General features: G+C 51.0%; 1 protein-coding gene across 1 annotated transcript in view; it reads left to right on the top strand.

Annotated features, from left to right (window-relative positions):
* The first annotated feature begins 7,181 nt into the window (after positions 1–7,181).
* AAK1 (AP2 associated kinase 1) overlaps positions 7,182–11,568 on the top strand; it is a 78,191-nt gene continuing 73,804 nt past the window's right edge. The window contains exons 1-2 of the mRNA XM_039564332.1: positions 7,182–7,603; positions 7,703–8,011. Of these exons, the coding sequence (XP_039420266.1) occupies positions 7,849–8,011 (163 nt within the window). The 5' untranslated portion in view covers positions 7,182–7,603; positions 7,703–7,848. The remainder of the gene's footprint in view (positions 7,604–7,702; positions 8,012–11,568) is intronic.

Raw genomic sequence — 11,568 nt, 5'->3', positions numbered from 1 at the left:
GGGAAGGCAGTGTGCATTAAGTAAATAAATTGAGCTCAAGCAGCAGCCCGTTAGGAAGGGGGTATTTATTCAAAGTCCCACAATGAGAACAGAGCTGAACCTCTAGAAAATGGCAGCATTTGTTTTTGCCTGAAGGACCTGACCTTTTAAATTTGCACCTCCGAGAGCAAAGGAGCCTTGTGCTAGGAGGAGAGGTTTTCAGTGTGTCCTTTCATTAGCAGGTACCTGCCTTTAGCTTTAGAGAAACAGCCTCACCTCATTCAATGAGCTCCAAATTCTGACACTAATGAAGTAATTCACCAAGTGAGGGTCAGAATTTGGGCCTTTGGGAATTAAGCAGGTGTTTTTTAGGAGGTTCATAAGTGAAGTGTGCGGAGAGAAACAATGGACTCTACATGACTCAATGTGAATCAGGCAGAAGCCATTTTATTGATGAACTACTGTCCCTAATATACAATTCTTGCTTTCCCTACACGCGATCGTGCATAATTATTATTGATTAAGGCCTATTTTCACACGCTACTTTATGCTTTATGATTGGCTCCTGTGTGTGTGTCACATTGTCCGTCATGTATGTCACAGCTGTCCTTCAGTTGGCATTTCCTCATCCTTTTCTTCCTTTGCTTGTTCCTCGTTCACATCCTCCCCAATGCTGCTTGTTCCTTTCTCACAACCTTCCCATGGACTCTTTCCTTGTGTACATGCTTAAGTCCTTCCGTCTTACGTGCTCTGTTTTTTTATGGCTGGCTCACGATATGTCCATTTTCTTGTAAAAACATGGTTTCCACAGAAGTGCTCGTTTCCATACCTGACCAATGGCAGTTTGCAAGCAGCAGCCCCTTAAAATGGGGTTATTGAAAGGTTGCACAAGTGCTGTGGGAGTGTGTTGGATGCTGTAGCTCAGTGTTGTCTCCATAGCAGCAGTACCCGAAGGTAGGGTGGAGGCTGAAAACCAGCCCTTGCTTTTCTAAAGCACCGAGTTCTGTGTGCTTGTAAGAGGGTAAAGAATTCTCACATTCCGTGTATTAATATCACAATAGTCCCAAGGTGAACTGCAGTTGTTAGGGCTCGCTGCAGAGATCCAGGGGCACTTCTGACCTTAGAGCAAGGGTGTGTCCTTACCTGCTGTTCAGCACCATGTAAGGTGAAACAGCCATTTCCTCAAGTCAGAGGTGTTTTGGGAAGAGGTGTTTTGGGGAAGACCTTTAGGAAGAGGCAGCCTGGAGCTTCTGATGTATGATTGGAGTAGAGCCCTTTTAACACAAAGAGAGTAAGGAAGATGAAACGCTCCCAGACGTAGGTAAACAGTGCTTATTTGAGGTGGGAAAATGGAACTATTCCAATTCACATAAGAAATTAGAGTGCTCTTAACTCTTCATAACCATTAGAAACACTGCTTCTGCACTCAGTATTATCTGGGGAATGCGCAGCACTCTCCCTTTTAGCAATCCAGGCAGGATTTAGAAGCCTGAGCACAGCATACCAGCACTGCTATGCAAGTCAAAGGCTCTCTGGGTAGATTACATAAACATAAATGTCACACAAGGCCAAGAAGGAACTGGGGAGCAGAACTGATTTGAGAAAATGCTTGTAACCCAAGATGCCTTTAAAACAAGAGACCACTTGGACACGGGGGCCCACATGCCTCAGACAATAAGTTGTAAGGGGAGACAGCAATGAGCACTGCAAGGATGAGACAGCCAGGAGTCAAATTCCCCGTTTCAAGTGTGCTTCAATCACCGGGTTTTTAAGGTGGGGATGCTCGTGTGTTCTGCAGGCAGGCACACAGCAGGGGATCTGGGATGCTCTCACAATTCCTCACGCTGACAGCTCTAACAGCATCTCGGGTGCTGGGGTCTCTCCACACTGCTGTCCCCCAGCATATGCTGTGCTGACACTGCCTCAGAGATGCCCACCCACTCTGCCTTTCTCCCACAGAGAAACTGAAGGCTGCACTTGGCCACGGGCCCAGTCTGCTGTTTTCTTTTATTCACTAAAGCTATAAACAGCAGGGAATGCAAACAGTCCGGGGCCATCGGGGGTCTGATGGATTTGTTGGCTGCCTGTGTCCATGAATCCATCCAATGGGGCATGGGCGTCAGCAAATACCTCCAGAGTGGGGTTGTGAGGATGATTAGGCACTTGTGGGGTGAGACTTTTCCCATCAAAAGAGCCCCTTGCTGTCATACATTTTGTCTTTTGCTTTTGATCCTACTTGTATTGTCTCACTTGCTGTTTGAAGTGAAAACAGGGCTGCTATAACATCTCCAGCGGGGCCTGAGGCACACGCTGTGGCAGAAGACACACAGGAATCTGCACAGGATCTACGGCTGCCTGATAAACCATTCCCATTACTCCCTGAGAGAGCTGGGCTGCTTCCCTTATGGAACCAGGCTGAGCTGGAGTTATTTGGCCTGGAGAGGAGAAGGGTCTGGGGAGAACTTGGAGCCCCTTCCAGTTCCTAAAGGGGCTCTGAGAGAGCTGGAGAGGGACTTCAGACAAGGGCCTGCAGGGACAGGACAGAGGAGAAATGGCATCCCACTGCCAGAGGGCAGGGTTAGATGGGATATTGGGAAGTGAATTCTTCACTGTAGGGTGGGCCCTGGCCCTGGCGCAGGGTGCCCAGAGCAGCTGTGGCTGCCCCTGGATCCCTGGGAGTGTCCAAGGCCAGGTTGGATGGGGCTTGGAGCAACCTGGGATAGTGGAAGGTGTCCCTGCCCATGGCAGGGGTGGGACTGGATGGGCTTTAAGGTCCCTTCCAACCCAAACCATTCCAAGATTCTATGAATTACATTGCTTGTTGTGCTATAGCCTGTTTACATGAAAGACAAGAGATGGGCTAGAGACCACTGCAATTGCATTTACATTACAATTTTTGTACAAATATAATATTTTTCTCTTGGACAGCTACTCCTCATCAAGACTAACTGATACAGTTTGGGCCCCACACCTCAAGGCATTTGCCAACTCCATGGAGAACTGCTCAGTCAGGAAAGTTCCCAGTGCCTTGTGGAAGCTGTAGATTATTTGTGGCCCCTCCTTCCCCAGAGCTGCAGGCTATGAACTGCTACACCATTGCTTTCAGCAGCTTTAAATGCATTATCAAACTTAAATTTCATTTAATGGGCTTAATGAATGTTTACTTTAATTACCATACATATAGTTCTGAAGAGGAAATTAGTAGCTTTCACTTTTTTCTTCTTAATTAATATCTGCCTCCATGTAGTTTTATCTTACTTAGCCGCTCTGTAATTTGACTATAACCCAGCTCTAGGGGATGGAAACGGAGCTACAACTGCCCAGCTCAGGACGACTTCTCCTGACCCTGCATTTAAACAGAACTGAGCAAAGGGTGTTGGCAGAGACCCCAGTGAGGTAGCTCGGGGCAGGAGGAGCCCCAACAGGATCCCAACACTTGAAACACAGCTGCTAAATCCCTTGTCAGGGAGAACCCAACCCGCAAATTTCCCTTAGCGTAACAGCAGCTGCTTTGAAGGACAGTGTGGAGCTGTGGTGCAAAGTCATGCTCCATGAGAAACATGGCTCTTTCCTGCCCAGTGCTCCATCCCCTGGCTGTACACAGGGTCAATCCAGGCTATTGCATCCCATGTGCATGAGCCTGCAGAGCTCCATCAGCTCCATTATTTCTGGGTGTGCCTACTAGGGTGCCATTACTGTGGATGGAAGATGTGGCTTCCAGCCACAGGAAGCAGAGCCATTGCTGGAGCCAGTGAGGAGGTCCTGCAAGGGCAAACAGGAGCACCAAGGAGGTGGAAACTTCCAGTTTTTAAACACGTAAAATACACGTCTGAGTCTTTCTGTTCTTCTGCACAACTCTGAACCCAGTAAAGCCCAGCTCCATGATAATGTGCTGGAGAACTGACCTCTTCTTGGGGGTGATGAAGAACAGTGATGGTTTTTCTGGTCATGCTAATAGTGCACGACTATGCACTTGGAAAGAAATCCTTGAAATCCAGAAAATCACAGGCAGAGAGATGGATAGAACAGTGGCTCTATTCTTTAGCTGGTGAGAAGCTTAACCGAATTTTTTGCAGTAAATGTATGTTTAAAGAGACAGAATTGTGGAATGGGTTGGGTTGGGAGGGACCTTAAAGCTCATCTTGTTCCAAGCCCCATGGGCAGGGACACTTTCCACTATCCCAAGGTGCTCCAAGCCCCATCCCACCTGGCCTTGGACACTTCCAGGGATCCAGGGGCAGCCACAGCTTCCCTGGGCACCCTGTGCCAGGGCCTCACCCTCCTCAGAGGGAAGAATTCCTTTCTTATATCCAATCTGAATATCTCCTCTGTTACTTTGAAAGCCCTATCACTGTCTGCCTGTGTAAAAAGTGGCTCTCCCAACATCCGTATCAAGATAGACATAACCGTGTGATTAAGACTTAATTATTATGCGGTGAATTCAGGAAAATGTGACCATTGCTTTGTTTGCCCGGGACAGTTAAGTGTCACCAAGAACAGGAAGCTGAGCCGGCTCTTTTCTCCGTCGTTGCCGCTCCTCGAGCTCTCCAGAAGGGGCCAGTGTGCCCTCGCCTTTCGGGGACCGCAGGAAACTTGTCCAGGCCTGTGTTTTTATTTAGAAAATGCTGAGCTGTCTGGAAAGTTTGATGAAGTGGGATGCAGCTGTTTTAATGTGCTTCTTCCTGGGGATTTGAATGCATTTTCTGAGCAGTGCAGGAGAACCAGGGATCAGGGAGACAATGTGCAGGGAAGCAGCTCTGCTGACCACACTCGGATATTCTAAACCTCGCGTCATGGGATTTTAGCAGCTTAAAATTTGGTGTTTAGGATTGAGCGTATTAGTCAGACTGAGGTTCCTCTTGCAGCAGGACAAGTCTGGGAGCACTCTGGAGTCGCTCTGGGCTGACACGGGAGAAGCACCAGGCCATGTCTGTGCTGCAGCCACTGATCAGGTATTTCACTTAGAGCTTTCAGGCTCAGTTCCCTGATCCCTGTGAAGGTCACTGGGATTGCAGCAGTGCAGCCAAGCCTTGTGCCTTCTGGAATAAAGAATCTCCTCAGCATCTGCAGCCGGGGATGGCTCCTGCTGTGCTTCTGCTCCCCAAAATGGTTGTGGATGGGGTTTGTGTGCCCGTGGGCTGAACATCAGAGCCCCCAGCCGTGCGTGGGTCTGACACTCCCTGCACTGCACTGCAGGTATGGTTAAAAAAAGCCCTCTCAGAGCCAGGGAGGAGGCTCAGCAGTGCATCTGCAGCTCTCTGCATGCAGTGGCTTTTATCTTCTTTAGATGGAAGTGAGTCATTTCCCTGTACTCTACGGAGATGCCCAATTTCCTTGGAAATTGTTCAGTTCTGCAGAGTTCCCAGAAATCCCTGTTGATGGGACCTGATTTTTGCACTGGGTGTTTTACCTCAGTCTTGAGAGATGCCTGGGGATTTTCACAGGTTAGAGGAATTAAAAAAAAAAATTTAAGATAATGGATAGAAGCAACTGAGACTTTACTCAGTTCGTATTTTTCTGAAGGGCGCATGAACCTTCTGTATTGACCACTGGCAATTAATTCATCACAGAGCCCCAAACCACAAGCAGGTTTCGTGCAGATTAAAGCCTGCAAATGAAAAAGGGACTGTTTTCACACGTGTGTTAGCTGCCTGGATGAAATGATCGCAGTTTCAGCTGTCTGGACTTGGGGTGTACTTGGAAATGAGGTGCAGTCAGGAGCCACCCTACAAATTATGGGTGACTGAAGGTGGTCAAAGGAGGACTTTGAGGTCTGCAGGGTGGGCTTGTGGGCACTTACCTATAACACCTGCTGAGGACAAGGATGGTGGAAGAGGTGTAGCATTATCCACAGTGAAGAGGCACAGTGGCTCAGCAGAAAAACAACTGTGCCATGCCGTGCTGTCAGATCTGTGTATCCAGGTGCTGAATGTTACCACCAGCAATTTTACCTGCCTGTTCTGAGAGCCATATGCATCTTAGAAGTCTTCAAACACTGTGAGGGAAGACCAATTAGATCCATTTACAACACCCTGATCCAATCTCACTTGGGCATTGCTGGAAGCCTGTGACCCAAGCGAGGCCGGATGAAGAAAAGGGCCATGTGAAGGGTAAACATTTTTGTCATCCCAAAGTAACCGGGCCTGGCCTATCCACTGGGGACAGGGGCTGTCAGCAGGATGACTGCAGTTATTACTGTAATACAGGAAATAATAGTCATTGGGAAAATGGGACCATGCTTTGGTTTCCTGTTCCATCCCAGTCAGAGGGGAGGAAGGAGAGTGGTGTGTCATGGAGGTATTCATTTGGCACCCACATGCTGCTTGCGTTTTGTATTCTAGGGCTTCACTGTGGAAAAAACAATTTTTGCCATTTTAACATTTCCCTCTGCTGTTTGAAATCCCAACTCCAGAATGCATGCCATAGGCTGGGAAAATCTCCTGATTTCTGAGGAAAAAACGCTGAAAAGAACCCAAAGTGCATTTAAATTAAGTTTCCCAATATTTGAGCTAAAGTAAACCTTTCCAAAGCCTGACCCAATGGCTTTGGGCTCTGGAGGAGCTGCAGCGCCTCTGATGAGCACCTTGCCGGTAGTTGGGCAGGAAGGAGGAGGAAGCTGTAATTTAACAGCGAATCCAAGGCACAGGCTTTACAAAACCAGCTACTAGGTGTAAAACACTAAAGACGTTCTGAGAGCTTGGGATATCTCTGTTTTTAGGATTTTTTTGAGGCTCTCAAACCAGGCACTAGTAGGGCCTGTGTGAAGATAGGCCTTGTGCTTCAGGTTAATCCCAAGATGTCACAGCAGTGGCCTTTTATTATGATATCACAAAAACATCGAGTTCAGCGCATTATTTCAAAGATAAACGTAAATACCAGTCACCACGCAAAGCCCCAGTGTGGGCCGTGGTTCCTCACGGACAGGATTTCTGCACTCATCCCTCGCGACGAGGAGGACACGGAGCCCCCGGGCCTCGTCCGCTGTCCCTGGGGCGGCCCCCGGTCCCGGCCGCTCTGAGGGGCGACCCCGGCCCGGACACTTCGCCACAGCCCCCTGAGGGCCCCGCCAGCACAGCGCCCCCTGCCGGCCAGCGCCGCGCGGCATGCCGGGACTTGTAGTCCTCGCCGCCCCAAGGCCCCCCTCCGGTCCCGCCGCGGAACTACCGCTCCCAGCGTACAGTGCGCGGCGCCGCCATCCCACCGAGCCCCCGCTCCCCCTCCCGCCGCGCTGTGGGGCGGGGGGCGCACCGAGCGCTCCGGGACAGGACATTCTGGGACGCGGCATCCCGGAACGGGGCGGAGCGGGACGGGACAGCCCGCGACGGGACACGCCGGGGCGGCGAGGCCAGGCCGGGCCCTGCAGCTGGCGGAGGCGCGGGGGCGGTGCTCCCGACGGCAGCCGGGACTTCCTGTGCCGGCCCATTTCCTGGTCGGATGGGGCCGGCGGGGGGCGGCGGCGGTGGGGTCGGTCCCTGTCCCTGACGGGCTCGGTGGCCGCCGGTGACGCCGCCAGGCAGCAATGCGGGCCCCGGGCCCTGCCGGCAGCCGGCCCCCGCCGTGACCCGGTGGGGCTGCGCACGCCGGCCCCGCGGGGCGCATGGAGGCACCCGCCGCCCTCTGCGAGGTACCGGGCAGGGTCCCTGTGGGTCGGGGCTCGCCGAGGGGCCCACGGCGGCCCGCGGGGGTAACGCCGCGCCCCCGTTATCCCCCTGTGGTTTTGCAGGTGTGAGTCCCCGGCGGACAGCGCGGCTCGGCCCCGCCAGGCGAGCGGCCCCGGGCCCCCCTCAGCGGCCGCGGCAGGAGCCAGGAGGGGCTCGGGACCTGACAGCGGCATCGCCCCCATCGCCGGCAGCTGCCGCCTCCTGAGACATGAAGAAGTTCTTCGACTCGCGTCGGGAGCAGGGCGGCTCCGGGCCCGGGTCGGGCACCAGCGGCGGCGGCGGCGGCAGCAGCGGCCCGGGCAGCGGCTACATCGGCCGGGTCTTCAGCATCGGCCGGCACCAGGTCACTGTGGACGAGGTGCTGGCGGAAGGTAAGATCCCGGTGCCTTTCAGAGCGCTCGACGTGTGCTGGTTTTCCTTCCCCAAGCTGAAAGGGAGGCCTTGAGCTGTTCTGGGCACCCAGCCTCCTCCTTGACCCCCAGATTCCCGAATATTTCATTGTCCTTGACAGAATTGCAGCTCAGTGGTGTCTGTAAGCTGACGTGTCTGGTCTTCCCATCTGTAAATCCAGTGTGGGTTTGCTGGATTTGGCTTTTTTTTTTTTTTTTTAATGCTTTAGAAATTGGGAGGTTTTCGGAAGTTAATTGTTTCCCACTTCTCCTAAACTGGGAGTTACAAAGACACCCCCACCAAAATATTGTCAAATATTTTGGTGCAGAACAAGGTGCTGTAAATAAAGAAAGCAGTGTCCTTCACTCTTAAACTTTCTTCAGCTGTTACCTCCTTTCCTACCTCAAGCAGAGAGGATTAAAACACTGGAGTAAATTCCTTGTAGCTATGTCATCCACATAGGTATAGGCTGAGCAGGACTGGCTGTGAGCTGGGATGAGGGATTTCTCTGTGTGTGGGGTTTCTGCATGGGGAAGGTGTGATCCCAATTGCTTTTGTTTTTGTTTTGTTTTTGTTTTGTTTTCCCCCAAATAAAACAGTTAAAGACCTAGAAATGAATCGTAGGGGTTATAGAACTCGTAACGTGTGCAGGCCTTGCAGTGCAGCAAGCTGCTGGTGGCATTTGTTTAATTGTAACCAGCTCTGCTGCTTGAACTATCGTTTTACATTTCATTTGTTGGGGTTGTAAGGAACCTCCTGAATGGCTCTGGCTGGTAACCTTAGCCTCGACCTTCAGAGAGATGTTGGCCTCCTTAGACCCGCTCCTGGTCCCTCCTGCGCAGCATCCTGGGCAATTTTAGTCAAAACAGTGTTTTGTTTTGATGGTGAAGGAGAGCTGCTGGGAGAGAGCTGAGTGGGAGGACCTGTGTTGGCTTTTACAGAAAGAGCCCTAAAATGGAAAAGGGACTCTGTGTACGCTGCCTGTGTTCAGGTTTGTAAGAATTCACCATGGTGTACAAGAAAATAGGTCTGTGACTTGTTTTTTAGACATGGTTTCTGATACGTTCTGCTGAGAGGAGCACCGAAACCAGGCTTTTAACTAGTAACTATAGTGATTTTTTTCTTGAAATTTGCAATATAGGTTTGCCTTGACTGATATTTCCAAGGCCCTTTTGGCCCTGGAAGCTTAGGACCTACGTGAGCTAAACTTGAGAAGCTGTCAGTCTCTTTTTAATGCAGGATGGCCTCATCCTGGTAACATGGGAAGGCAGAGGCTTTTTTTGCTGATGAGTAATCTGCTGGCAGGTTCTGCCCTGTGCTGACAGCCCCGGGAAGCGGAGCCGTGTGTCACCGGGCTCTCCTGCTCGGCGGGGCTGAGCTGCAGCAGAGGTGGAGGTGGTAGCACGGATTGCCTGGGAGAGAAGTGCCTCCCTTCCCTGCCTCGCTGTCCTGGGGGAGCTGCTGCTTGTGGGGGCTTTTCCCTGCCACTCGTGGTTTCCTGGCTGGCCTGTGGGATGGAGCATGGCCTGCAGCTCTGGGATCCTCACACACAGGCCGAGCACTCCTGTGAAATAGGTGCTGTGTTCTGTTCCTGTGAGGCAGAGGGAGTTCTGGTGAAGGGTGCTGCACAGGTATCTTCCTCACAGTGGGACTCTGCTGTGGGCAGTCTGAAATCTTTCTGCATGCAGAGCGAAGCCTCTGAGGGGACAAGAGCAAGGTGGTGTGTTGGTTTGCAGGTTGTCACCTTTTTTTGGAACAGAGAGGTGAAAATGCCATTTCCTCTATAGGAAAGTTGGGCCATCTGGGGAGGCAGTGTGGGTCAGAAGTGCTGCAGCTCTGCATGCCTGTGGCTGAGTGTGCTGGTAAACAGCCTTTTCTCCCTGACTCAGCTGGAGACCTGGGGAGCTTGTGGGCAGCCCGGTCCCTGCACTCCTGACATCTGAGACCTTGGCTGGAAAACCTCTTTGTATCTGCAGTGGTGTTTCAGCAGTGCTGAAAAGGCAACTCTTGGCTATTTCTGCTAAAAGGAAAAGTCCCCTGGGAAGCACTTTGTAGGAGGAGTGTCCTGTCTGGGAAGGAAAGACCTCTCATCTCCGTTGCTTTAGGAGGGAGTGGGGAGGCCTGGTGCAGCATGTGAAACATTAAAAAAAAATGAGATGTGAAAGTGGCTTAAAAGAGAGACTCAGTGAAGTGATGAATGGTGTGGAGGAGACTTGAGTTGAACCAGAACTTACGGAATTGAAGTGTTGGGATTTACCTCTGTCAGAGCTGTGCCTGGTCACCCTGAATTCTGCTGAGCAACCCTGCTGACAAGGAGTGTGTCCTGGCTGCAGCACTGCGTGTGCCAAGTGGCAAATGGCTCCATGTGCCTCTGGGCTCTTGTGTAGATCCCCCAAAATATCTGCTGTGGTCAGGTGCACCCCCACCCCTGAAAAATAGTTGTGTCTGGATACTTGCCTTCCTGGACAGGGAGGAACATCCCTTCCTTTTGGAAGGAAGTAGATGGGAATAATATAGAAGGAATTTGAGAGGTTGGTTGTGGTGTTATGATACTGGTGAATCAGTGGTTTTGTTACAAACAGGGTGTTGCAATAGGTGATTCCTGGTTGGGTCTTTGGAGCTGTCCTCCTCTAATCCATATAATAGCACAAATAATCTCTTGAAAAATTCCCCTCAGAGTTTGCACAAGGATTATCTCCGGTGGGAGGGCAGTGCTGCTGGCCCTGGGGGTCCGCAGGGCCAGGTTTAAAGTCACACAGTGCCCCAGTATGGGCTGAGGGGTGTTGTGACTGCTTTTGGGGTGAGTGGTGTTTCACAGAGCTGAAGTGAATGCCCAGGAGCTGTTGCAGTGTGGGGCTGCTGTCTTGCTGTTTTCCTTCTGAAAGGAAACCAAAACAGTGTTGGACCAAGTCAGATAGTGCTCTTTGTTTCTGCCTGTGCATAGAGAAAAAACCAAAACAACAAAAACCCACCCCAGAGCCCCACACTGGAGCTGTAGGGAGGTTGGTGTCCCTCGGATGAGGATCAGAGCAGCAGAAATATTGAGAAGGATGTTGCCATAAATTAGGAATTTGCTAAGGAGTTTGAGAGATGTACGTGTGTGGCAAAGTACCACAAGGCACGGGTACTCCTCCGAGCTAAAACAGGGTGGGGATTGCCCCAGTGTCCCATTTCTGAGGGCCTCTGTGTTTTGTGTGACTCTGTGCTCACGGTGTTGTAAGAGAGTGTTGAGCTGACCCGAGGTGTGTAAACACTGATGGGGCACATGTTTGAGCAGGGTTTTGTCTCTCTCTGCTTCTAGCAAAAGGTACAGGCTGCATTGCTGCAGGTCGATGAAAAGTTACTTTTAAAATCAGTATTATTTTTCTGTAGGTCTTTTCCCCTTGAAGTGTGTAAGTAAGGGATTCAGGTTTAATAGTTGTTGGATATCTCTGGAGTTTTTCAGGTACATGCCTGTGTGCTGGTAGCTAGTGTTGATTTGAAAGCATTTAACGGTTGATATTGCGAACCAGTGCAAAGTCACCAAATCATCTTATGT

Source organism: Corvus cornix, chromosome 22, assembly GCF_000738735.6.
Source record: "Corvus cornix cornix isolate S_Up_H32 chromosome 22, ASM73873v5, whole genome shotgun sequence".
Taxonomy (NCBI): domain Eukaryota; kingdom Metazoa; phylum Chordata; class Aves; order Passeriformes; family Corvidae; genus Corvus; species Corvus cornix.
The sequence above is the reverse complement of the archived record's forward strand: the minus strand, read 5'-3'. Positions and strand labels throughout refer to the sequence as shown.